Source organism: Saccopteryx leptura, chromosome 5 (assembly GCF_036850995.1).
Source record: "Saccopteryx leptura isolate mSacLep1 chromosome 5, mSacLep1_pri_phased_curated, whole genome shotgun sequence".
NCBI lineage: Eukaryota > Metazoa > Chordata > Mammalia > Chiroptera > Emballonuridae > Saccopteryx > Saccopteryx leptura.
The window spans coordinates 140,679,305-140,706,216 of record NC_089507.1 but is presented as its reverse complement, the minus strand read 5'-3'; the positions used below and the strand labels follow the sequence as shown (position 1 = coordinate 140,706,216).

Here is a 26,912-nt window from a genome sequence, read left to right as displayed (position 1 = left end):
AAACTATATAAATCTGTGTTTCGGGAAGGGTAAGAGTTCTTCTCTTTTAATTTCCTCTTCGGAGCCCTGGGGGTGCTATCTTGGAAATCTCGATACTTTGCATATTACTGGGGGGGGGGGGGTGATGGTTGGATTCTGCCAACTGCAGCTGTTTGGTCATTTGTTTACCTAGACCAGGGGTCGGGAACATTTTTCGCTGAGAGAGCCATGAACGCCACATATTTTAAAATGTAATTTTGTGAGAGCCATACAACGACCTGTGTACCTTACGCATTATCCAATAAAAATTTGGTGTTGTCCCAGAGGACAGCTGTGATTGGCTCCAGCCACCGCAACCATGAACATGAGCGGTAGGAAATGAATGGATTGTAATACATGAGAATGTTTTATATTTTTAACATTACCTTTTTTATTAAAGATTTGTCTGCAAGCCAGATACAGCCATCAAAAGAGCCACATCTGGCTTGGGATCCATAGGTTCCTGACCCCTGACCTAGACCCTCTCTTTCCTCCACTTCCCTCATTGCCCCTCCTGAAAGAAGTAACTCATTCGTCTGCAACACATACTTCTGTTATTTTTAACCAGTTCTGAATTGAATTTGGTCTCTTACTGCATAAATAAAACGTGAAAATGTTACTTACATCATCTCCGTTAGGACTGATCATTTCTTGTTTTCTCTCGCCTCTCCCTTTGCGCACGCGCGCGCGCACACACACACACACACACACACACACACCAATTCGTATTGAAATTCCATTATACTGATTTTGTGTCTGGCACCTTTGTGTAAAACTACCTAGTTCTGAGAGAAGAGTTGTAAGTTTTCTTTTTATATTTTGGGTTCTTTCCATCAACTGCAAAAGAACAAAAGTAGCTTTTCTATTGTAAGATGGCAGTTCCCACTTAGAATGTACTATAAATAAGCAATGTCATGTAAGTGTAATTTTGGTTAAAAAACTAAAAAACAGCCTGACCTGTGGTGGTGCACTGGATAAAGTGTTGACCTGGAACACTGAGGTCGCTGGTTCAAAACCCTGGGCTTGCCCAGTCAAGGCACGTATGGGAGTTTATACTTGCTGCTCTTCCCCCTTCTCTCTCTGTCTCTGTTTCTCTCTCCGTCTCTCTTCTCTAAAATGAATAAATAAATAAAAATAATTCAAAAAAATAAATAAGAAAATAAAAAAAGATGAGAATAAAAAACAGTATACAGTACAGTAAAAGTCTCCTCACAGCCCTTCTTTATCCAACTGAAAGTAGATTAAGTAAGATTTAAAATATTGGTCTGCCTCTTCATGGGAGGTGATTTGCAAGTAGCTGTTTCTTTTTTTTTTCAGTGATGTTATCTAATACTGTTTTAATATAATCCTAGTGATTTGTAATGTCAAATTTTAAAAAAGTTATCAAAGTTTATATTGTTTTCCCCTATGGTTTTCTAAGAGGAATGCAGACATTCGGGTGCTTGTGCTGGGGGGGATCCAGAAGACGACCTCCAGATCAGGGCTCACAGGCAGGAGCCCCCGAGTTGTGATTACAGCTGGGACTTAGCCGGTGTGATTGGTGAGAATAAGTAAGGGGGGACTCTGAGAGAAGGTAGTGACAGAGGCTGGAGGAATCCAGGCGCAGCCTTCCTCAGGTGCTCTCTCTCCCATTGAGGGGGTCACATGGGCAACCAACGTACTGTTTTCATTACTGTTCTGTACACCTGTCGTGTTCAAGTGAAAAGAGTGAACGGTGTGTGGCATTTTTGTTGTTACCAGCTTAGAGGGCAAAGCATCATGTTTATTGTGCCAGGACGTGGCAAATGTATAGAATGCAGCAAACATCAGCATTACCAGAGCGAGCCTGTGGCACACTATTTCAACTCACAGGAAATGAATGATCAGAAGAAACAATGAATCAAAAATGGACTGTCTCATTATGGTGGGAATTCCTCACCAAGGTTACAACTAAAGTCAGTTTCTGAGCGCTCTCATTTATTCACAGAGCACAGAAATCCATGTACCCACTTGGAGTAAAAGAAATCATGTTTGACTAACTAGCCGTCAAAGAAATGGGTGCTACAGATAGCAAACTTTTTTAAACTATTAGCCTTTCAGTAAGAATGGTGGTTAAAAGTTGACCTTGTGGCCTGGCCTGTGGTGGCATAGTGGATCAAGCATTGAACTGGAACGCTGATGTCACTAGTTTAAAACTCCAAAACCCTGAACTTGCCTGATCAAGGCACATGTGGGAGTTGATGCTTCCTGCTCCTACTCTCTCTCTCTCTTTCTCTCTCTCTTTCTCTCTCTCTCTCTCTCTCTCTCCCTCCCTCCCCCCCCCCCCACCTTTTCTCTAAAATGAATAAATAAAAAAATAAAAATAAAGTGCTTGGATTTAAAAAAAGAAAAGTTGACCTTGTGAACAATGTCTAGTCATTTAAAAAACAAGGCAAATGATTTCATTTGGGTTTCCTAGGCTCTTGGTAAGTCAACAGATGTCACTGTACTGCTCAGTTATTGTTCATTCTGGTGACTGCAGAATATAGTTTTTTTTGGTTTTGTTTTTTTTTTTTTTCATTTTTCTGAAGCTGGAAACGGAGAGACAGTCAGACAGACTCCCGCCTGCACCCGACCGGGATCCACCCGGCACGCCCACCAGGGGCGATGCTCTGCCCATCCTGGGCGTCGCCATGTTGCGACCAGAGCCACTCTAGCACCTGAGGCAGAGGCCACAGAGCCATCCCCAGCGCCCGGGCCATCTTTGCTCCAATGGAGCCTTGGCTGTGGGAGGGGAAGAGAGAGACAGAGGAAAGCGCGGCAGAGGGGTGGAGAAGCAAATGGGCACTTCTCCTGTGTGCCCTGGCCGGGAATCGAACCCGGGTCCTCTGCACGCTAGGCCTACGGTCTACCGCTGAGCCAACCAGCCAGGGCCCAGAATATAGTTTTAATAAACAGTCTGTGTGAAACAACCACAGAGACAGTATTTTCAAAGAAGTTGAGAGAACACTAATTCAGTACAACCTGAAGTTGTGTTACAGTTTCACAGAGTTGAAAAAAAATAAGTAGGGAGAGAAATAAAGGCCGTGGAGGTTTTTGTCTAACCCTGTGATTTTCAACCTTTTTCATCTCATGGCATGCACAAACTAATCACTAAACTTCTGCAGCACACCAAAAGAAAAAAAAAAATTTTGTTTTGCCTGACAAAAAATATATGCATATAGGTATAATTTTGATTCATTCACACTGGATGGCTATTGTATGGACTGTTGTCATTCTTTTATTTGTTTGGTACTCTAAGGGAAAAGAGGTTCATGCTCCTGACTAAACAGGGCATTGCATGTTGTAAAATATTTTGTGGCACACTGGTTGAAAATCGCTGTTCTGACCCAATTATTTTGAGCACTTTAAATCATAACAAGGCATTCTATTTTGTACAAATGAAGATGTTTGCGGGGGTTGGTGGCTGGCTTATCCAGAGGGCCTGGGAAAAGAAGAAGCTACTCTTCTAACCAGTGCTGCTTTGAGGGGTTCCCCCTTTCTGGGGTTCTCTTAGCTCCTGCAGGGCCACTCCTTGGTGTTCTTGCTTGTGGTTCCTTTTATCCTCAGTCAGAGACAGCAGCGATGTATCGGATCCTTCACCTGCCTTGAGTTTCTTTTTTCTTTTTTTGTTTTTTTGAGTTTTTCTGAAGTGAGAAGTAGGGGGTGGCAGACAGACTCCCGCATGTGCCTGACTGGGATCCACCCGGCACGCCCACCAGGGGCGATGCTCTTCCCACCAGGGGGCGATGCTCTGCCCATCCTGGGCGTCGCCATGTTGCGACCAGAGCCATTCTAGTGCCTGAGGCAGAGGCCATGGAGCCATCCTCAGTGCCCGGGCCAACTTTGCTCCCGTGGAGCCCTGGCTGTGGGAGGGGAAGAGAAAGACAGAGAGAAAGGAGAGGGGGAGGGGTGGAGAAGCAGATGGGCGCTTCTCCTATGTGCCCTGGCTGGGAATTGAACCCGGGACTTCCACATGCCGGGCTGATGCTCTACAGCTGAGCCAACTGGCCAGGGCTGCATTGAGTTTCTTGGACTTTCTGTGACCAGCTGGAGAAAACGCCTCCTTTAAAGGAATGACGTGATTTAGACTAGATGAATTGTGCCTTTGATGAATGCAGTTCTTCACACAATGTTATCAATAGTTAGGGTGGGTTCACTTCCATAGCCGGGTTCTTCCTTGGCTTCTGTTCAAAACAGAGCTTCCTTCTTTGTTCGTCTTTCGTCTTGACTTTTGAATTTTTTCAACCTGTATTTTTTTTGTTTCCTTCTGAACCCATTTTCCACTTCTCCAAAGATTTTGATGTGCTTTGTGTTTAATCACTTCAAAAGTAACGCATGTTTTGTCTTTGGATTTAAAAATCAGTGTGTGTGTCGGGGGGGTTGTTAAAGTTTTCTAGTGGGATCTGTTTGGGAGTTGATTTTTATATTTTAAACTTAAAATAGTATATTAGATTTAGATAATATCTACTTTTATATTTTATTTTTATTTTTTATTAATTTTACTAGGGTGACATCAACAAATCAGGGTACATATGTTCAAAGAAAACATGTCCAGGATATCTTGTCAATCAATTATGTTGCATACCCATCACCCAAAGTCAGATTGACCTCCGTCACCTTCTGTCTACTTTTCTTTGTGCCCCTCCCCCTCCCCCTCTTCCTCTCTCCCCCCCTCAACCACCACACTCTTATCAATGTCTCTTAGTCTCGTTTTTATGTCCCACCTATGTATGGAATAAAGCAGTTCTTGGTTTTTTCTGATTTACTTATTTTACTTCGTATAATGTTATCAAGATCCCACCATTTTGTTGTAAATGTCATCATTTCTTATGGCTGAGTAGTATTCCATAGTGTATAGGTGCCACATCTTCTTTATCCAGTCTTCTATTGAAGGGCTTTTTGGTTGTTTCCATGTCTTGGCCACTGTGAACAATGCTGCAATGAACATGGGGCCTGCATGTGTCTTTACGTATCAATGTTTCTGAGTTTTTGGGGTATATACCCAGTAGAGGGATTGCTGGGTCATAAGGTAGTTCTATTTTCAGTTTTTTGAGGAACCACCATACTTTCTTCCATAATGGTTATACTACTTTACATTCCCACCAACAGTGAATGAGGGTTCCTTTTTCTCCACAGCCTCTCCAACATTTGCTATTACCTGTCTTGTTAATAATAGTTAATCTAACAGGTGTGAGGTGGTATCTCATTGCAGTTTTGATTTGCATTTCTCTAATAACTAATGAAGATGAGCATCTTTTCATATATCTGTTGGCCATTTGTATTTCTTTCTGTGAGAAGTGTCTGTTCATGTCCTCTTCCCATTTTTTTATTGGATTGTTTGTTTGTTGTTGAGTTTTATGAGTTCTTTGTATATTTTGTATATTAGGCCCTTATCTGAGCTGTTGTTTGAAAATATCATTTCCCATTTAGTTGGCTGTCTGTTTATTTTGTTGTCAGTTTCTCTTGCCGAACAAAAACTTCTTAGTCTGATGTAGTCCCATTCATTTATTTTTGCCTTCACTTCCCTTGCCTTTGGAGTCAAATTCATAAAATGCTCTTTAAAACCAAGGTCCATGAGTTTAGAACCTATGTCTTCTTCTATGTACTTTATTGTTTCAGGTCTTATATTTAGGTCTTTGATCCATTTTGAATTAATTTTAGTACAAGGGGACAAACTGTAGTCGAGTTTCATTCTATTTCATATGGCTTTCCAGTTTTCCCAGCACCATTTGTTGAAGAAGCTTTCTTTTCTCCATTGTGTGTTGTTGGCCGCTTTATCAAAAATTATTTGACCATATATATGTGGTTTTATTTCTGGGCTTTCTATTCTGTTCCATTGGTCTGAGTGTCTATTTTTCTGCCAATATCATGCTGTTTTGATTGTCGTGGCTCTATAATAGAGTTTGAAGTCAGGTATTGTAATGCCTCCAGCTTCGTTCTTTTTCTTTAGGATTGCTTTGGTTATTCGGAGTTTTTATAGTTCCATATAAATCTGATGATTTTTTTGTTCCATTTCTTTAAAAAATGTCATTGGAATTTTGATGGGAATTAAATTTGTATATTGCTTTGGGTAATATGGCCATCTTGATTATATTTATTCTTCCTATCTAGGAACAAGGAATATTCTTCCATCTCGTTGTATCTTTTTCGATTTCCCTTAACAATGGTTTGTAGTTTTCATTATATAAGTCCTTTACCTTCTTTGTTATGTTTATTCCTAGGTATTTTATTTTTTTTGTTGCAATCCTGAAGGGGATTATTTTTTTGACTTGGTTCTCAAGTCTTTCATTGTTGGCATATAGATAGGCTATGGACTTTTGTATGTTAATTTTGTATCCTGCGACCTTACTGTATTGGCTTATTGTTTCTAGTAATCTTTTTGTAGATTCTTTGGCGTTTTTGATGTATAGGATCATATCATCTGCAAAAAGTGATACCTTTACTTCTTCTTTTCCGATATGGATGCCTTTTATTTCTTTGTCTTGACAGATTGCTCTGGCTAGAACCTCTAGCACCACTTTAAATAATAGTGGAGAGAGTGGACAACCCTGTCTTGTTCCTGATTTAAGGGGGAAAGCCTTCAGTTTTGTTCTATTTAATATGATGTTAGCTGATGGTTTATCATATATGGCCTTTATCATGTTGAGATATTTTCCTTCTATACCCATTTTGTTGAGAGTCTTAAACATAAAATTGTGTTGTATTTTATTGAATGCCTTTTCTGCGTCTATTGATAAGATCATGTGTTTTTTGTTCTTTGTTTTGTTGATATGGTGTATTACGTTAACCGTTTTATGTATGTTGAACCATCCTTGAGATTCTGGAATGAATCCCACTTGATTATGATGTATTATTTTTTTAATATGTTGTTGTATTCAATTTGCTAGTATTTTGTTTAGTATTTTAGCATCTGTATTCATTAGAGATATTGGTCTGTAGTTTTCTTTTTTTGTGCCGTCCTTGCCCGGATTCGGTATGAGGGTTATGTTGGCCTCATAAAATGTGTTTGGAAGTATTGCTTCTTCTTCAATTTTTTGGAAGACTTTGAGTAGAATAGGAACCAAGTCTTCTTTGAATGTTTGATAGAATTTGCTAGTATAACCGTCTGGGCCTGGACTTTTATTTTGGGGGAGCTTTTTAATATTTTTTTCTATTTCTTCCCTACTAATAGGTCTGTTTAGGCTTTCTGCTTCTTCTTGACTCAGTCTAGGAAGGTTGTATTGTTCTAGGAATTTATCCATTTCTTCTAAGTTGTTGAATTTAGTGGCATAAAGTTTTGTTTTTTTTTTTTTTTTTCATTTTTCTGAAGCTGGAAACAGGGAGAGACAGTCAGACAGACTCCCGCATGTGCCCGACCTGGATCCACCCGGCACGCCCACCAGGGGGCGATGCTCTGCCCACCAGGGGGCGATGCTCTGCCCATCCTGGGCGTCGCCATGTTGTGACCAGAGCCACTCTAGCGCCTGGGGCAGAGGCCAAGGAGCCATCCCCAGCGCCCGGGCCATCTCTGTTCCAATGGAGCCTTGGCTGCAGGAGGGGAAGAGAGAGACAGAGAGGAAAGCACAGCGGAGGGGTGGAGAAGCAAATGGGCGCTTCTCCTTTGTGCCCTGACCGGGAATCGAACCCGGGTCCTCCGCACGCTAGGCCGACGCTCTACCGCTGAGCCAACCGGCCAGGGCGGCATAAAGTTTTTCATAGTATTCTACAATAATTCTTTGTATATCTATGATGTCCGCGGTGATTTCTCCTCTTTCATTTTGGATTTTGTTTATATGAGTTCTTTCTCTTTTTTTCCTTGGTAAGTCTTGCCAGGGTTTGTTAATTTTGTTGTTCTTTTCAAAGAACCAGCTGTTTGTTCTATTAATTTTTTCTATAGTTGTTCTCTATTTCATTTATTTCTGCTCCGATTTTATTATCTCCTTTCTTCGGCTGGTTTTGGGTTGTCTTTGTTCTTCTCTTTCCAGTTCCTTAAGGTGTGAAGTTAAGTGGTTCACTTGGGCTCTCTCTTGTTTGTTCATATATGCCTGAAGTGATATGAACTTCCCTCTTATCACTGCTTTTGCTCCATCCCATAGATTCTGATATGTCGTATTGTCATCTTCATTTGTCTGTATATATCTTTTGATCTCTGCGCTTATTTTTTCTTTGACCCATTCATTTTTTAAAAGTATGTTGTTTAGTTTCCACATTTTTGTGGTGCTTTTTTTCTCTTTTTTGCAGTTGAATACTTTCAAGGCTTTATGATCAGAAAATATGCTTGGTACAACTTTGATTTTTCTGAATTTGCTGATGTTGTTTTTGTGGCCCAACATATGGTCAATTGTTGAGAATGTTCCATGTACACTGGAGAAAAATGTATACTCTTGTCACTTTGGGATGAAATGTCCTGTAGATGTCTTTCATATCCAGGTGCTCTAGTGTTTTGTTTTGTTTTTTCCATTTTAGAGAGGAGGGAGAGAGAGAGAGAGAGAGAAGGGGGAGGAGCAGGAAGCATCAACTCCCATATGTGCCTTGACCAGGAAAGCCAGGGTTTTGAACGGGCAACCTCAGTGTTTCCAGGTTGACGGTTTATCCACTGCGCCACCACAGGTCAGGCTGCTCTAGTGTTTTGTTTAAGGCCAATATATCTTTATTGATCCTCTGTTTGGATGACTGATCTAGAGCCATCAGCGGTGTATTGAGGTCTCCAAGTATGATTGTATTTTTGTTAGTTCTTGTTTTAAGGTCAGTAAATAGCTGTCTTATATATTTTGGTGCTCCTTGGTTTGGTTTGGTGCATATATATTAAGAATTGTTATGTCTTCTTGATTCAGCGTCCCTTTAATCATTATGAAATGACCATTTTTGTCTCTGAGTACTTTTGCTGTCTTGTAGTCAGCATTATCAGATATGAATATTGCTACACCTGCTTTTTTTTGGATGTTATTTGCTTGGAGTATTGTTTTCCAGCCTTTCACTTTGAATTTGTTTTTATCTTTGTTGCTTAGATGAGTTTCTTGTAGGCAGCATACAGTTGGATATTCTTTTTTACTCCATTCTGCTACTCTGTGCCTTTTTATTGGTGAGTTTAATCCGTTTACATTTAGTGTAATTATTGACACTTGTGAGTTTCCTATTGCCATTTTATATCTTGCTTTCTGTTAGTTTTGTGTCTTGTTTGATCCTTCTCTTTCGTTTTCCTACCTTTTGTTTTTGTTTGGTTGTATTCCATACATCTTTCCTCTGTTGCTAGCTTTTTTAAATCATGTGCTTCTGTGGTAGTTTTTTCAATGGTGGTTACCATTAAGTAATGAAAAGGGTTCCTACCCTGTTCATTGTAGTGTACTATCTTGTGAGTACTTTTGCACTCCATCATCCTTTGCTACTGTTAATCTCCGTCCTCTCCCCCTTTTGTTTTTGTTGTTGTCACTGTTTAAATTTGTTTTTATTGTGTTCTTGGTGGAGCTTTTACTTGTGGTTTTGTTTTGTTTTGTTCTTTATATCTGGTTGGAAAACCCCCTTTAGTAATTCCTGGAGTGGGGGTTATCTGATGATAAATTCCCTCATCTTTTCTGTATCTGTGAATGTTTTTATTTCTCCTTCATATTTGAAGGATAGCTTTGATGGGTATAATATTCGTGGCTGAAAGTTCCTCTCTCTCAGGACTTTAAATATTGGGGTCCACTTTCTTCTAGCTTGTAGAGTTTCTGTTGAGAAATCTGATGATAATCTAATGGGCCTTCCTTTATGTGTTGTATTCTTCTTTTCCCTGGAAGCCTTGAGAATTTTTTCTTTGTCATTGGTTTGTGCCAATTTCATTATGATGTGCCTTGGAATAGGTTTGTTTGGGTTCAGAAAACTCGGAGTTCTGTTTGCTTCTTGAATTTGAGGCTTTAGTTCTTTCCACAGGCTTGGAAAGTTCTCATCTATTATTTGTTTGAATATGTTCTCCATTCCATTTTCTCTCTCTTCTCCCTCTGATATACCTGTTATTCTTATGTTATTCTTTTTGATAGAGTCAGACAATTCCTGTAGGGCTTTCTCATTTTTTTTAATTTTTGAGTCTCTTTCTTCTTTTCTCTGTTGTGCCTCAAGTTGCTTGTCTTCTATTTCACTAATCCTACCTTCTATCTGGCCTCTTCTATTAGCTAAGCTTGTTACTTCGTTTTTCAGCTCGTGAATTGAGTTTTTCATCTCTGTTTGATTTGTTTTTATAGTTTTAATTTCCTTGGTAATATATTCTTTGTGTTCATTGAGTTGTTTTCTGAGCTCCCTAAATTGCCTTTCTGTGTTTTCTTTATATCTCTGAGTATTTTTAGGATTTCTATTTTAAATTCTCTCATTTAGCTCCAAGGTTTCCATATATTAAATTTTTTCTCTATAGATTTTTTTCTCATCTATCTGTGCTACCTCTCTGTCTTTTGTATCCATGATATTCAATTTCTTTTTCCTTAATGGCATCTCAGGGGGGTTTTGTTGATAGTATTAATGATAATTAATAAAGAATAAAAAGTTAAAAAATTTTTAAAAAGAATAAATTCAAAAGAATTATTATTTCCCCTCCCTTTTTTTCCTCTCCTCTCCTCTTCCCTCCTTCTTGAAAAAATCTTGTGGTGGACTTTGAATTATATTGTGCTAAATAGAACAAGAACTACCTATAATGGAGGGCCTGAGTTGGGGAGAAGTGATAAAGGGGCAAAAAAGGGGGTATGAACCCACAAAATGCAAAAAAGGAAAAGATTTGGGTTGAGAATAAAATGATTTGCTTTCAAGTGTTGGTTGACTAAGAGATATGATGAGAGGAATAAGAGGGAAAGAGGAAAATGGGGGAAAAAATTTAAAAATTACTATTGTGTTTAGTGGAGCAAGAGCTAGATAAAAAGGAGAGCCAGGGTTGGGAGCACTGCTAGTGAGTTTAAAAAGTGAAGTAAAAAACCCCCAAAGTGCCACAAAGAAAAGTTGAGTCCCAGATAAAATAATTTGTTCGTGATTGAGGATTGAATGAGAGGAAAAGTAAAGGAGAAAAGAAGAAACAAATATAGAGGGAGAATTTAAAAGAAAGAAAGAGGAAAACAAAAAGAAGAAAAAAGAATAAAAGGAGAGAGAGAGAGAGTTAAGGGTTTTGGAGTGCAACCCTCATAAAGAGAAAGGAAGAAGAAAGAAAGGATAATGGAAGATGTAACACTTATGGGTAGTGTAGTTCAAGGAGAGGAGAGAGTAATATCAGTAGAAAATTAAATGACCAAATTGGAAGAGGAAGAAAATAATCAAGACAAGAAGATAAGAGAAAGAAACGAACAAATATAATAAAATGGGATAGATTAAAAAGTCTGTGGATTATTCTTGATTTTGAGAGGTTATCTTTTTGCTTTTTCTTTTCTCTCCCTCTTCCTGGTCGGTGACTCTGTACCGCGGGTTCTGCCCCTGTGGCATGCTTAGGTAGAGGTTTTCAGTTGATAAGTCTCTATGGCGATGTCATATATTGGGCTTCAGTCTCATTGGCAGTCAAGGCTCATTAGCATTTTCAGGCTCCGCCAATGAGAGAGTCCGTATTCCTGGAGCCTCTCTCCTAGTCTTTCCTTCCTGAATTAGTAGCCTGATGATCCAGCTATGGGGTTGCTGCTGCCTCTGCCTGGGGAGTAAGAGGCTCAAAGAGCTGGCAAATCCCTACTCTGTTCCCACTCAGCGCAGGGCTCTGGGTAAGGCTCAGTCAGTCAGAGCTGCTAGCATAATCAGGCGGAGCTTCGGCCCACACAAAGACCTCTGACTCTGCCCCTCTGTCCGGGAACACAGGCGCCCGCTCCTGCGGGAATCTCTCGCTCACTCTCCGCCCTCGCTGACCAGGAGATCAGGCCGGCTGCCTCTCACTCCGAGTGAGGCGCCCCGCCTGTACAGAAAAGTTCCAGCGTAGGGAATTTCACTCCCTCTCCCTCCCCGTGTGCCGTTTTTTCAGGGCACAGGGGCGGCCCCGAGATTCCGCTTTCGGCCCACAGAAAGGCCTCTGACTCTGCCCCTCTGTCCGGGAACACAGGCGCCTACTCCCGGGGCTCTAGGAGGAATCTCTTGCCCACTCTCTGCGCTTGCCGACCAGGAGATCAGGGCGGATGGATGTCCCAAGTGCCTTTCTTTGTCTGGGTTTGACACGAGCGTTAGCTTGTGTTGACTGGGTTGCCACAAGCACAGTTTTTCCTCGGCTTGGATGTCTGTGCCACAGCCTGGTTTGGACATTTGTGCTGCAGTCTGGTTCTATTCACACCCTATGCCCGCCTCAGTTCCTATACTCTCAGGTCCTAGTGAAAGCAGCCCTTATTTAGGTTAGTGAGGAAGGCGGAGTGTTTCTTCCTCCTTATTTCCTTCGAGGTTGATTATATATTTAGTCAATTTTTTGCTCAATCATACCTTCGCATTTAGTGTAGAACTTCAGGAGGCTCCAAGGATTTTTCTGTCTCTGGTTGAAGATCTTGTTGAATTTTTGGGGAGATTTATTGTTATCGTTCCTTATGGCGCCATTTCTCTGACGTCATCCCATATCTACTTTTTAAAATATAGCCTAGCAAACATCTGTTCTTTTTTAATTTGTGGGCCTTTGTTATGGTTATATATTGGTGCATTTAAAAATTTCTATGTAGATCCTGACCTGTGGTGGCACAGTGGCTAAAGCCTCGACCTGGAATGCTGAAGTTGCTGCTTCAAAACCCCGAGCTTGCCTGGTCAAGGCACTTATGGGAGTTGATGCTTTCTGCTCCTCCCCCTTCTCTTTCTCTCTCCTTTGTAAAATGAATAAATTAAAAATACAAAGTTCTATGTAATTTGAGTAAAATTCTCTATTTTTGTACTATGGAGATCTGTGTATGTTTGTGCAAGTTTGAATGAAACTGTATCATCATCACTACATTCTTTATTTCATATCCACTTAACATCTTGGTTTCCGAGAGTGTGTTATCGTCTATTTATGTATTTCTACTCAGTTTTACTGTCACATGTCAAGGAAATTCATTTGATACATAAACTTTAAAGACTTCCTTCTTGTGTTGGAACCCACACTGTGACGTAAATCTTATTTAAATGTGAATGTTATCTTTGGCCTGTTTACCACTTCATGGTTGTATCCTGTTTCTTTCCTCCCTCCCTGCTCCCTCCCTTCCTCCCTCCCTTCCTGCCTTCCTTCTTTCCTCCCTCCCTGCCTTCCTGCCTCCCTCCCTCCCTCCCTCTCTCTCCCTCTCTTCCTCTCCCTTCCTCCCTCCCTCCCTCCCTCTCTCTCCCTCTCTTCCTCTCCCTTCCTCCCTCCCTCCCTCCCTCTCTCTCCCTCTCTTCCTCTCCCTCCCTCCCTCCCTCTACCCATCCCTCCCTCCCTCCCTCCCTCCCTTCCTCCCTTCCTGCATCCCTCCCACCCTCCCTCCCTCCCTCCCTTTGCCCCTTCTTTTCTTTCCCCATGTGTCAGAGCCCAGTCCTGGGAGCAAGTCCCACCGCTCAAGGAAGTGCACCTTGCAGGGACCAACATTAAGGCTGTTATATTGAGACCGTGTGACATGTATGAAGAGTGGGTGCTTCCTAGTGATACAGAGATCAGGGGAACAGAGAAAATCCGTCTCTCCACTTCTTTGTTAAGTGGGGACTATCCTAATATTAGCTCTTCTTATTAGATATTTTTCTTCTAGAATAATTTCTCTGATTACCATCCTCCCATTTTCACTCCTTCTGGGACCCTTGTTAAGCAGACATTGGACCTTCTGGGTCACTAACTTTTTTCTACTTTTATTTCCTGTAACATTCTGAGAGAATACCAGCTGACCAGTAAGGAGAAAGGTTTAGTAAAGGTTAGAAACAGTTCGGTGTGTGGAAACCCTAATAACCGCTATATTTTTAGAGCACTTAGCCCATAGATGATGCAGAATAAATACTTGATAATTAGTCACCAAGCTTTGGCGTATCCTCAGGTTTCCTACTGTTTCATAATTCATCTTGAACCTTAAATGGAAATTTTGTTGATCCTGTTCTGTATTATTGGTTTATTTTGAGAGAGCCTTCCTTATTTCAGTCTACTGAAGCGGAAGTTTTGGAAGTTTCTCAGACTGGATGTGCTCTCTTGGCCTAATGTCAAAAGATACTACAGGCCCTGGCCGGTTGGCTCAGCGGTAGAGCGGGGGACCCAGGTTCGATTCCCGGCCGGGGCACATAGGAGAAGCGCCCATTTGCTTCTCCACCCCCCCCCCCCTTCCTCTCTGTCTCTCTCTCTTCCCCTCCCGCAGCCAAGGCTCCATTGGAGCAAAGATGGCCCGGGCGCTGGGGATGGCTCCTTGGCCTCTGCCCCAGGCGCTAGAGTGGCTCTGGTCTCGGCAGAGCGACGCCCCAGAGGGGCAGAGCATCGCCCCCTGGTGGGCGTGCCGGGTGGATCCCGGTCGGGCGCATGCGGGAGTCTGTCTGACTCTCTCCCCGTTTCTAGCTTCAGAAAAATACAAAAAAAAAAAAAAGATACTACAATACTTTTTTCTCTTCTGTGCCCCCCCCCCTTTTGTTTAATGATTGAAGAAGTGGAGGCCCTGGCCAGCTCTGTTGGTTAGAACATTGTCCAAATGCTAAGGCTGTGGGTTCAATCCCTCGTTAGGGCACATGAGGGAAAGTAGCCAATGAATGCACAACTAAGTGGGATAAGCAAATGCTTTCCTCCCTCCCCCCCCCCCCCCCGTTTCTTCTTTTCCCCTTCCTTTCTCTGTCTCTCTCAAAGCAATCCATCGATAAGAAAAAGCAGAGGGAAAAGTGCTATTGAGGAGTTTAAATATTGACTCAAATAAATTGTTTGGTCAATAAACCACTTCAGAGCTCTCTTCCTTCCCTTCCCTTCTCCAGATGTTCATTGGCATCACGATTGTTTCTTAATTAGTTTATAATTCGGTTGATTTTCTAATAATGTGGTTTATGAGAGTCACTGATGCTGGAGAAGTTCCCTGTGGGAATTCGATCTTGGATATTCTCTGCAGTTTTACAGATACTTTTAATTTGGTTCAAAAACAGATATTCTGGCCTGTATAGAAAGTGTCCATTGTCTTTTCGATGCCAAATGTCTTTCAGAACTTTGGGAATAATAACAGATGGGTTTGAGGCACTCACTGAAATGCATTGAGTACTCTTTTTCCCTGCCTGTAGTCCCTGATCATCTTTATACGTTCTTGTGAATTAGTGTGTTGAATACACTCCAGGACCTTCTCATAGCAGTTTAGCTAATGCCATAGAATGGTTTCCATTGCAGATGTGATTAAGAGAACATGTTGACGTTTCCAAAGTAATAGAGATGGTGGGGAAACAATCAATTTTAATTATTTCATTTCCTTCTCATGCAGATGAGTGGAAGTCATTCTATTTTATTTGCCAGGATCTTTTTTTTTTTATTTATTAATATTGCCAAGGCTTCTGTACAGCTTGGTACGTACTATCTAAGCAACCAAGATTCTGGAGTTTAACGGTTCAGCATAAATTATATGCTAATGAGTTTAATATAAACACTCCTTGGTGAGTGATCGAACTTAAAAAATGCACTTTTTCTCCCTTAGCATTTTCTTGGCCTTTTTCCTGAGGAATCCGGGCCACTCAGATGACCAAGATGTCACCTGCTTTCATTCTGGGTTCTGTTAATACACTAGACATAGTTAGATACCTTGGGAGGTTTTAAACGAAAAATATATCTGGTTTGGAGAAGGCTGATTGCTAATGCTTTATTAGTGAAAAAAAAATACAGCTTTCTTTCCTTCTGTGGTTTTAATGCAGGAATACCCCCCCTTTTTTAATTTATTGATTTTTAGTTAAAGGAGGGGGGTAAAGCAGGAAGCAACTACTCCTAGTTGCTTCTTGTATGTACTTTGATTGGGCAAGCCCGAGGTATTTGAACTGGCAGCCTCCGTGTTCCAGGTTGACGCTTTCTTTACCCACTGTGCCACCACAGGTCAGGCAGCAACACCCTTGAGTGCAAAAAAAAAAAAAAAAGGAACTGAAGTGTGTATCAGTCCGTGGGTTTGTGGGCTTTATATAAAATGGACACACCATGAGCACGACTAGGGCCTGTGAGTCACCAGGAAGCCGCAGGAGTCTGTTGGCTACACTCAGACATGCAGAAGACAAACCAAGGGACACGAAGCTTGTTTCTGCCCATTCAGTGCCGTGGGCCCGCGGTTCTGAGAAAGAGGCTCGCACAGGAAACGCTGCCTACACGTTGAGGTGGCGTGTTAGTGTGTGAAGGCATCCATAGCAACAATGTTAGCAGTGCCCCCATTTCTTGACGGTTGCCCCAGATCATCCCGTTTGGCAGTAGGGGTTCAGCTGTGCCAATCGTGCGTCCCGCTCACAGATGAGTCCCGAGGGTGAGCTCCACTTGGGACGTACGAACACGGCCTTTCACCACCTGGTCGTGGTGCTTACTACAGAGGAGAGACTGAACCATCGTTGTCTCCACGCACGGATCTGGAACAGGAGAGTAGAGGACAAGTGACCAGCAGGTGGCAATAAGTACTAACACAGCAGCTCATATAATAGACGGCTAGACCCTCCTGCTCCGAGGGAGATTTTATCCTGCAGGTGCAGTGCACCCAGCAAGCGCTCCAGAGAGAAAGGGGGTCCAGGATGCGCTTGGAGGAGAGCTAGGCTTAGGGGAAGGGGACCAAGGAGATTCAGCATGGTACGTCACCCAGACGGGCTTCTTACAGGTGCCTTAGATGTACCCTGTTGACCATGGTGGGAGGGGAGGCTTACATCTTTGCTTTTACCCCTTGTAAGAGATTGAAATTGGTGGGGGGTGGGAGTGGCAAAGAAGAGGAGAGAACTGCTGACCTAGTTTTTCTTCACACTCCCAGCCTTTATTGACTAAGAAACCATAAAGCTCATTACTGCTGTGACATGGGTAGTATCGTTGCCTTTAACGATATACACTGCTCACAAGTTAGGGGGTATTTTATCACTTCACACTCACTTTGAAATATCCTCTTAATTTTTGTGAGCACTAGTATAGTTGTCCCTCGTTAACTTCTACTATTGACTAGTCGATTTTTTTTCCTCACGTCAGAGTGTGATGGTAAGATCACGCCCTATGTTCGCTTGATCTGTTTAAACGCTGTTAAAATAACCCTTAATGAGAAACCAGCCTTTTTAACCGTATTACTGATTAAAAAATGTTCTTTTGGTTGTTGTTGCACACTTTTGACAAAACCAGTCAAAAAAATAAAGCGAGATGCTTAACTTTGTCAACTTGAATGGCAGGGGGACTCTGTGAACTTCAGCAAGTGCTGAACCAGGCAGGCGACTTAGGTGTTACTGTTATTTACCATATTTGAATGTTCTGCATTTGAAGGTGCCTTTACTGGGTTCTTTGATAAAGAAACTTCCTTTCCTTTTTTCGTCCCTTCAGCGATGTGCATTTTGCCAGCACCTTGGAGCCACTATTAAATGCTGTGAAGAGAAATGTACCCAAGTGTACCATTACCCTTGTGCCGCAGGGGCCGGCACCTTTCAGGACGCCAGCCGCCTCTTCCTCCTCTGTCCAGAACACATCGACCAAGCGCCAGAGAGATGTAAGTTGGCCGCAGACATGCGCTCCACCATCTGCCCGTTTATGCGCTTAGAGTAACCAGTGGTGTTAACTTCCCCTGAGGTGTTATTCAACTCATAGGAAAAGGTAATAGTCTGTCATCTCCATCTTTCTGAGGGATCTTAACCCAGAGGTCCTTGGGGAACGAGAGTGGGGTGTAGAAATCTGTTATTAACCAAGGCGTTATTTCCTCAGAAATTCAAGTGTCGTGGATGTGTAGTTTTTCTTATTTACAAAAAATTGTTAAACTGCAGTCAAAAGATAGACATACCAAGGATAGGATATTTTAATATGTGCTTTAAAGTGAATCATTGAAACATTAAACAGATTTCATGGTCTTTCACACAAAAAACACCACCCAACTGGGAGAATTAGGAGACGATTAACTGAGGTCGTTCAACGGGTGTGCCCCAAGAATTTTTAAAACACTCCACCCCTGACTGTTTAGTCAGGGGTACTTACTTCTGTCCCCCTTAGATTGTCAAATAAAAAAACGAAAGCCAACTCGAGAATCGCCATCCTGTGTGATGAATCCAAAGCATACCTATTTTTTATTTTTTTGTCAGATTGGCAAAAAAATGCACATTTTTTTGTGTTGGTTTTTTTTTTTTCGGGTGCTGTAGAATTTTAGCAGTGAGTGTTTGTGTGTGCCGCGATGTGACAGAGGTGGACAGTCGCTGGTTCAGGTGTGCTTTCTCAGGACGCACACTGTCGGAGTGTACAGGCATTCGGACTCGGTGAAGATGGTACTGCCAGCAGGCCCGCATTCCCAAAGGAAATCCACCGGTGCTGCCGCCCGACTCCTCCACCGGCCTCACCGGAGCCCTCCCCAGTGCCTTTTTCCCTCTCTTCCAAATAGTTTTCTGTGATTAAGTGACAGAATACTTAAATGTTTGAATAACATGTGATCCAGAGAATGGTAACTCTTTCCTGTCTTGATCATTCATCAAAGAGACCTCACCTTTTTTTCTCCCCATGATTTACCAGTGGGTGTGGATGCCCAGGATCTCTCTCCCTGGTAAATTGGATTTCCAACCTCACTGTGACATCTCCGCAATGCTCTTTCCCGTCTTTCTAACGAGATTGTCAGCTTTCACGTGTCTCTTAGCGATGTCAACAGAAAGCCTTTTTCTCTTGCCTTTTCCTTCTTCATGAAGCACAAACCCAGTTCCCTCGGGCTTAGACTGAAGCGATCTCAAGTGCGGCTAGCTTCTTTCATGATCATCAGTGTAATTGTATCTTCAGTTAAAGTTACTTTGTGTCTGCATGTATCATCGTACGGCTGTCATCACCATTCAGACATAGATGACGGGTAAGGCCCACCAAAACGTCAGATTGTATTGAGGTGAATAAGGGATTTATCACGTTTTTAAAATGTTTTGGATGACACATGGTTAAATCTGAGAGAAAAAGAACATTCACGCACAGCCTCTCTTATGGGTGTTACTCATATTAAGACCTGATGTAGCAAATCACTTCACTATGCATAAGCTCTACCGTGTCAGTCATTAGAGTCGTTCCTATTCTGGGTGATATGTTACCCTTTGCCAACGGAATCTAAAACAGTGTTTGTTTTCAAGAATCTGAATTGTACTCAGCCTTTTGTACTCAGTTCAGTCAGGCTTTAGACCTCCATCAAGAATGTGTCAACTTCTCTACATCTGTGTCTGATGTTAGATTATTTTATTACATGAAGACAGGGCTATTCTCTGCTATAGACTGTATTGTAACAGTGTAGAGACCTCATTGATACCTTAGATCATAAATTGGTTGAAGGAATGAAGTGTGAGAACTGAGGTAAGATGACTTGTGGTCATTTATCATACACACAGGAAAAGGTTCACCCTGGCAACAGGAACCTAGAAGAGATCCTGGGATTGATTATTGGTACTGGGCCTTGATCCCAAATAAAATTTAGGGAGACTCACAAAAATGCACGAATGGTAGGATAGAATGAAACTAGAAAAGAACATGGGACCCTGGCTGGTTGGCTCAGTGGTAGAGCGTCGGCCCAGCCTGTGGAAGTTCCAGGTTCGATTCTCGGCCAGAGCACACAGGAGAAGTACCCATCTACTTCTCCACCCTTTCCCCTCTCCTCTCCTCTCCCTCTCTCTCTCTCTCTCTCTCTCTTTCTCTCTCTTCCCCTCCTGCAGCCAAGGTTCCATTGGAGCAAAGTTGGCCCGGGCACTGAGGATGGCTCCATGGCCTCCACCTCAGGTGCTAGAATGGCTCCGGTTGCAACAGAGCAATGCCCCAGATCAGGGGTCCCCTAACTTTTTACACAGGGGACCAGTTCACTGTCCCTCAGACGGTTGAAGGGCCAGACTATAAAGAAAACTATGAACAAATCCCTATGCACACTGCACATATCTTATTTTAAAGTAAAAAAACAAAACTGGAACAAATACAATATTTAAAATAAAGAACAAGTAAATTTTAATCAACAAACTGACCAGTATTTCAGTGGGAACTATGCTCCTCTCACTGACCACCAATGAAAGAGGAGCCCCTTCTGGAAGTGCAGCAGGGGCCGGATAAATGGCCTCAGGGGGCCACATGCGGCCCGCAAGCCGTAGTTTGGGGACCCCTGCCCCAGATGGACAGAGCGTCACCCCCTGGTGGGCATGCCAGGGTGGATCTCGGTCGGGCACATGTGGGAGTCTGTCTCTTTGCTTCCCCACTTCTCACTTCAGAAAAATACAAAAATAAAAAGAAGAAGAAGAAGCACGGAACTTTGGCCCTGGGAACATAAGGAGGTTACAGAAGAAGGGGGTGGTGAGGCTAATGCTGATGTATGCGTGTGTCCTAAACTCAAGCCAGAGCCTTCCAGCAAACACCTGGCCTGTGCGGTACAACAAGGATGCACTCGACACCGAGGCTGTGTATTCACGGTATACTACAGTGAATAGCTATCCTGACGTGGGTGCCTTGCTGTGGAAGAGACAGATCCCACAGGACAGTTTCTTATAACAGCCTTCAGCGTAAGCCAGGGATATAGAGTTGGAGCCCCACTGAGTAGATTCTATTTCTTGGGGCTCTTGAACCATGCGGCCTTGAATATACAGCTATCTGACCATCTGTCTTCATCCCAGGAGAGAGAGAATATTGTAGATAGAATGAATCACAATGATACATAGGACTGAGCCCCAGTCTTCAAAAAAAAATCGTTCTAGCTGTCCTAATTGTGTGGCATAGTGCAAGGTACATAACATAACGTTTTATGTTTTAAAGATAGGGATACATTAAACGATACTCATCAGTGAACATCCTGTAGCATTGTACTTTGTCTGTATTAACTTTTACAGGAAGGTAATTTTAGTTCTTCTCTAAGGCTCAAACTATATGTATACATTTTTTTTAGAAAGAGAGTGAGTCAGGGACAGATTGGCAGGAAGGGGGAGAGATGAGAAGCATCAACTTGTTGTGGCACTTTAGTTGTTCATTGGTTGCTTTCTCATACGTGCCTTGACCAGGGGGGCTCCATCTCAGCCAGTGACTTATTGCTCAAGCCAACGACCTTGGGCTTCAAGCCAGCAACCTTGGGCTTCAAGCCAGCAACCTTGGGCTTCAAGCCAGTGACCTTTGGGCTCAAGCCAGCGACCACAGGGTTATGTCTATGATCACATGCTCAAGCCAGGGACCCAACACTCAAGCTAGTGAGCCCACGCTCAAGCCTGATAAGCCCGCACTGAAGCCAGTGACCTTGGGGATTTGAACCTGGGTCCTCAGCATCCCAGGTCAGCACTCTACCCACTGCACCACCGCCTGGTCAGGCTGACTATACCTTATGCTGCTGGCTAAGTGTAGAGCAATATGTTAGAGAAATAGCTGAGGTAGGGTTAGTTTGTGCAAGGTGGCAAATCTAACAACAACAAAAAAGGACCTCATTAGAAAGAATCCCAACAAAGACAGTGTCAGTGAGCAAGGCCAGGACTTTGAGTAGAAAACAGTTTTCGGGTGCCCTGCGTCATAGGTAAATGCTGGTCATGCCTGCAGCGTTATTGTCACGGTGATGTGCATAAACATGGACCTTGACCCTGAAATTTGCACCAAGTGTCCAGCACAGAGACATGGCCAGACATGCTCCCTGAGGGGTATTTTCCCTCCTAGGGCACACTGATGGGCAGGAAACCAGCCGCACAGGGTCAGAGGAGAGAGAGCACTCCGGGCAGCTGGAGCAGCACTGCACAGGCCTGTGAGGAAGGAGCCAGGCAAGGCTGTGGGACAGTCAGCTCATCACTGTGCCTGGACCATAGCGTCCACTGGTTGGCTAGAGACGGTCTCCAGGGGAACGCAGACTGCATCCCCCTGCACAGGGTTTGGACTGATTCCACCCACAGAGGGCAGTCTTTGCTGGGTGGAACCAGGGGAATGCTGGCTGTCTGGGAGTCCTGCCCCCCCCCCCCCCCTTTGTCTGCCCTCCTCACTCAGATCCCTCCTTTTACTTCAGTCACATGTTCAACATGACTGTTTCTTGGCTGTCTTTGCATCTCTGGACACTGAGTCCTGCTTTTCTGTTACCCCTCACCTTGCCAGTCCCTGACTTTTTTTTTCTTCCCTACCAGCCTGCTCTGTGTACAACATCCCCGATTCCTGTTTTTCCCCTGGAGATCCCCTGTGAGGAGGAGTCACATGGCACCGCGCCTTGCCCGTAATGACAGCAGCTGTCCAATCGCGGGCTGTTCGCCTGGAGGACATCACAGAGCTGTGCTGCGACAGTCCTCACATCGCTGCTGTGGATGTCCCTTGGACATTTCTTTTTTTTTTTTAATTCATTTTAGAGAGGAGAGAGAAAGGGAGAGGGGGGGGGGGAGAGAGAGAGGAGAGAGAGACAGAGAGAGAAGGTGGGGAGGAGCTGGAAGCATCAACTCCCATATGTGCCTTGACCAGGCAAGCCCAGGGTTTCAAACCAGCGACCTCAGCATTTCCAGGTCGACGCTTTATCCATTGCGCCACCACAGGTCAGGCCCTTGCTCTTTATTTACATCAGTACATTCATTCTCCCGTGCTTCTACACTTTCAGAAGGAGCAGCCCCACCTTGCAATGTGACCAAAGTTTAGGGACCTGGAGTAGCTCCCTTCTGATTGAAGTTCATTGGGGTTTTTTTTGTTTTGTCTTTCCTCCATTTCTTCTCTTGTCACACCACAGCCACTTAGGAATTGACCTGGTCAGAGCTTATCCCTCTTGTTTCTCATGCTCTGTTCTCACCCCATCACATAGCTTCCTCCTCCTCTTTGACCTCTCTGCATGCTCAGGAGTTCTTCCTCGCCTTCGCCCTCCCGTCTAGGGGAGCCAGTGTTGTTGAGCAGTAAAGTGCGTGTGTGACCTTTGGAGCCACATGGACCTGAATCTTTACTCCAGTCCTCTCAAAATTTTCTTGAGCTTTGAAGCCTTTCGCTCAATCTCTGTTTTTTTTGTTCCCAACTGCTTAAAGTCTCCCATAGTTGTTTTGATTATTTCTTCCAACGTAGTGTCTCCTGTGTTTTTGCAGACCCGTGTGTGTACATACCTAGAACCACACGAGATACAACGTGCTGTCCAGTCATGTCATCTTTGTGTGCGCCACCTTTCAAAGGCTTTTTCTGCATCTTCTCCCTGATTGGAAAAGTGGGTGAAACCAACCCTCTCGTTTTCTGTGTCCTACTTTTCTCCCCTGTTGTTAATTTTACATTTCCTATAGTAAATGTTTTTTGGACCCAGTGTATCATGTGGATGTTTGTGTTTAATTTATTACCAGTGGTCCATACCGATCAAACACTAGGACAGTATTGTCATGAATATATTCCTGGGAACTATTACTGTCACAGAATGAGCAGCCTCTCCTTGCCATGGTGACACCCAGTCACCTGGTTGCGAACAGTCTGTTCTCTGCAACAGAAGTAGGGTGGGAGCGGCAGCAGTACTTTTAATTTTTTCAGCAGTCACGTTAAAAAACGTTTTGAAATTGATTTTAATCATATGTATATTGAACCCAGTACATACACAATAGTATAATTCTAACGTGTAACTGATTAGAAAAAATGTGCAGATATTTGACTTTTTTTTTCCTTCCTGGTTGAATCCTTGGCATTGGGGGTGAGTTTCCAGAGGTACGGCACATCTCAATTTGAACTCCTCACATTTCATTCGCTCGGTCACCCTGTGGCAAGTTGAAATGTCAGAGTAGCAAGCTTCTAGAAGGTGACACGGAAGCATTTTAGACAGTCTTCCTGACACATTGCAATGGAAAGATGACCTGAGTCACTGATCCTCGGAGTCCAGTCCAGTATTTTCCCCAATCTCTGTGTGTCCTGAGGGTCAGCAGATATCAAAGATTAGTTTTTAAATGTTCATAGCTTGAACAAGTAAATATTGCCACTCTCTTTTAGTATGAAGAGAAACAATTCACCTTATTATATCATTTCCATAAAAAGAAAATGAACTAATTTTTGGCATTCCCCCTTTTAAATGAATGCCTGTCAGTCAAAGAGCCATTTAAAAGTGATTTTAGAAACAAGTCAGTTTTTAAAAATCTGTGTTCGCCTGACCAGGTGGTGACACAATGGATAGAGCATCAGACTGGGAGAGGACCCCGGTTCAAAACCCCGAGGTCGCTGGCTTGAGCACGGGCTCATCTGGCTTAAGCAAGGGCTCACTCACTCTGCTGGAGTCCCCCGGTCAAGGCACATAGGAGAAAGCAATCAATTGTACAACTAAGGTGTTGCAACGAAAAATTGATGCTTCTGATCTCCTTTCCTGTCTGTCCCTCTCTGTGTCTCTCTGTGTCTCTGTCACAAAAAAACAAACAAACAAAACCCCCAAAAAATCTATGTTCAATAAGACTTGTGTTAGGCAGTTGAGGGTGTGAAGTTGAAAATGACAAGGTCCCTGCCTTTCGAGGGAGCACAGTCCTGTGTTATAATTCATTATGTAACCCTTTCTCCTAAGCACATGGAGAAAGGAATATTCAGCAACAACACCGGTGTTGAGGTGTGGGGCTATTTCAGAAGTGGGGACCGTGTTTGAGCAGAGCTGTGAAGGTCTCTTTGGAATGGGCCAGGGGCACAGCAGAGGGCCTGCATTTCATGTAGCCAGAACCAGGGGTGAACTTCAGCAGATGTTCTGTGCGTGACAACTGCTTGACTTGACCTGCAGGTGTTGAGTGGGTCTGAGATTCATTTGGAAAGGGAGGTAATGGTGTTTTGTTTTTGTGTTGTGGCTTTTTTTTCCCCTTTTTTCATACTAGAAAGTTTATATTTTTTTCCTTTTAGGTGGAAAAGGAAGTATTTGTGGCTTTTTTTTTTTTTTTAGTTTCAGTAGGTAGAAGGGGCTTAGAGTCAGAGAAGACTGACCTAACCTTCAAAATATAAAGGATGGGAAAAAATGTACATACATAATTTAAAAGAGTCCTAGGGTAATCAGCTAATTAGACCACTTCGTTGAGACCCTAAGTGTCAGATATAGGCTTATAATTATATGTTATCAAATTGGTATGACTTTAGAGTAAACATTATCTTCCTTATGTAATATATGTGAGTTTAGTAGTGTATACAGGGCAAGGAAGTTTATTCTTAGTCGTTTTTTTGTTTTCGTGGTAAAAGAACTGTTAAAAAAAAGTGCTGTTTCTTTTGATCCACATTTAAGGGGTTAGATGATGAACATAATTATATAGAATTGATTGCCTTTTTTTTTACGCCTGGCAATTAATATAGGTGAATATAAAAATAATATACGAAGTATTGTATTTGGATATGAATATGTGATTTCTATCTGTAATGTTCTCCCTCATGCCGTATTTTCCAGGATTTAAAAAAAAAAAACCACGAAAAAAACTGATTTGATCCAAATAAAAATTAGTCTGTTTATGTTTAAGAAGCATCTTCTTCTAATGGATATTAATGTTTCTTAATTTTTGTCTCTTATCCATCTTTTTCTTCATTTTGAAACGTAGTTGACATCCCAAATAAAGTACGTTTTTTTTTCACACTGCAAATGTCTCTCATCTTGTCTTTTCCTGTCTGGCCCTTTTCAGCCAAGTGGATGGAGCACTGCCTCAGGCACCCACCCAGCCTAATCATGGGTATTGGGTATTTGGGATTTAAGTTACATAGTAGCACTGCTTGTGGTCTCAAGTAGCTACCTGGGATTCAATTTACATGTAAAGAGATATTACCTTGTTGTTATACCTTGTTGTTATCGAGGCGCCTTATTCTGATTGGCATGGAGGCTTGACCACCGAAATTCTCTCCAAGTGAATTTTCTTTTAAAACTGTGAAGTCAGAAGAAAAACAAACAAACTGATGTTAAATTCTTACCCAACGATTCCATTGTCTCACTGTTGATTGTAGCAAAGGAAGACGCCAACTGCGCGGTGTGCGACAGCCCAGGAGACCTCTTAGATCAGTTCTTTTGTACCACGTGCGGGCAGCACTATCACGGAATGTGCCTGGACATAGCGGTCACTCCATTAAAACGGGCAGGTTGGCAATGTCCCGAGTGCAAAGTGTGTCAGAACTGCAAGTAAGTTTTCACCTCGACTCCCAAGGTGTGTACTGCATGAGTGTAAGAGAGACCCTGTGTCTGTAGCTGCAGGAGGTCTGTGTCGTGTGCTGAAGGGGGTCCGGGCAGCGGTGCACATGCTCCCCTCAACTTTGTCATGTCTCAATTAAGTAGAAAGAAAGAAGGAAAGAGAGAGAGAGAGAGAGAGAGAGAAAGAAAGAAAGGAAGAAAGAAAGAAAAATGCCAGCTATGTGTGAATGTTCACAGTATGTACCCTGAAACCCACTTCTAAATGAAAAAGCTAATTTTAATTCATTTAAAATTCTCTGGTTGTCTAAAGCGTCAGTACAGAATTCTGCAGCATGAGCAGGACCCATGCATATTTTATATATTTGGGTAAAAATTAAAGGCTATCCAGAAACACTGGTATCTTTCTACCTGTGCCTTGTTTCTTGGAAGGGACAAAGGGAATTTGAGGAACGGGTGGTTTCCCTGCAAGATCTTCCCCTGTAGCTCAGGAGATGAAATAATGCAATTTGAGCTGTAGTATTTTTTAAGTTGGAGAAGATATAACCGGAGGCCAACTCACCCATCTTCTTTCTTCTGCCTATTCCTGAGTTTTGGTCAGTATTCCTTCCCTCTTTCTACATTCCCCCACCCCCAATTTTTCTTTCCCTTCTTTTTGATTAAATTCTTAGTGTCTAAGAAGTAAATAATAGCCAAGAAGCAAGGCAGAGGGTTTTGGGGTTTTATTTATTTATTCTCAGTACAGTTCTTAATAATTGTAAGAGTATAATTCTTATACCGATTCATTTAGCACATGTTGCTTCATGAACACGCTAAACTCTTCCACCAGAATTAGAT

The 26,912-nt window shown here is 42.7% G+C and overlaps 1 protein-coding gene across 12 annotated transcripts in view; it reads left to right on the top strand.

The window, feature by feature from the left end:
- The window catches only part of KMT2C (lysine methyltransferase 2C), a 228,757-nt gene that overhangs the window by 94,657 nt on the left and 107,188 nt on the right, over nucleotides 1-26,912 (top strand). For all 12 annotated transcript variants that reach the window (XR_010751578.1, XM_066385396.1, XM_066385386.1 and 9 more), the window contains exons 7-8: nucleotides 17,390-17,552; nucleotides 25,898-26,069. Coding sequence is in view for 11 of the 12 variants with exons in the window: in XM_066385396.1 (XP_066241493.1) it covers nucleotides 17,390-17,552; nucleotides 25,898-26,069 (335 nt within the window). In the remaining variant the exon portion in view is untranslated. The remainder of the gene's footprint in view (nucleotides 1-17,389; nucleotides 17,553-25,897; nucleotides 26,070-26,912) is intronic.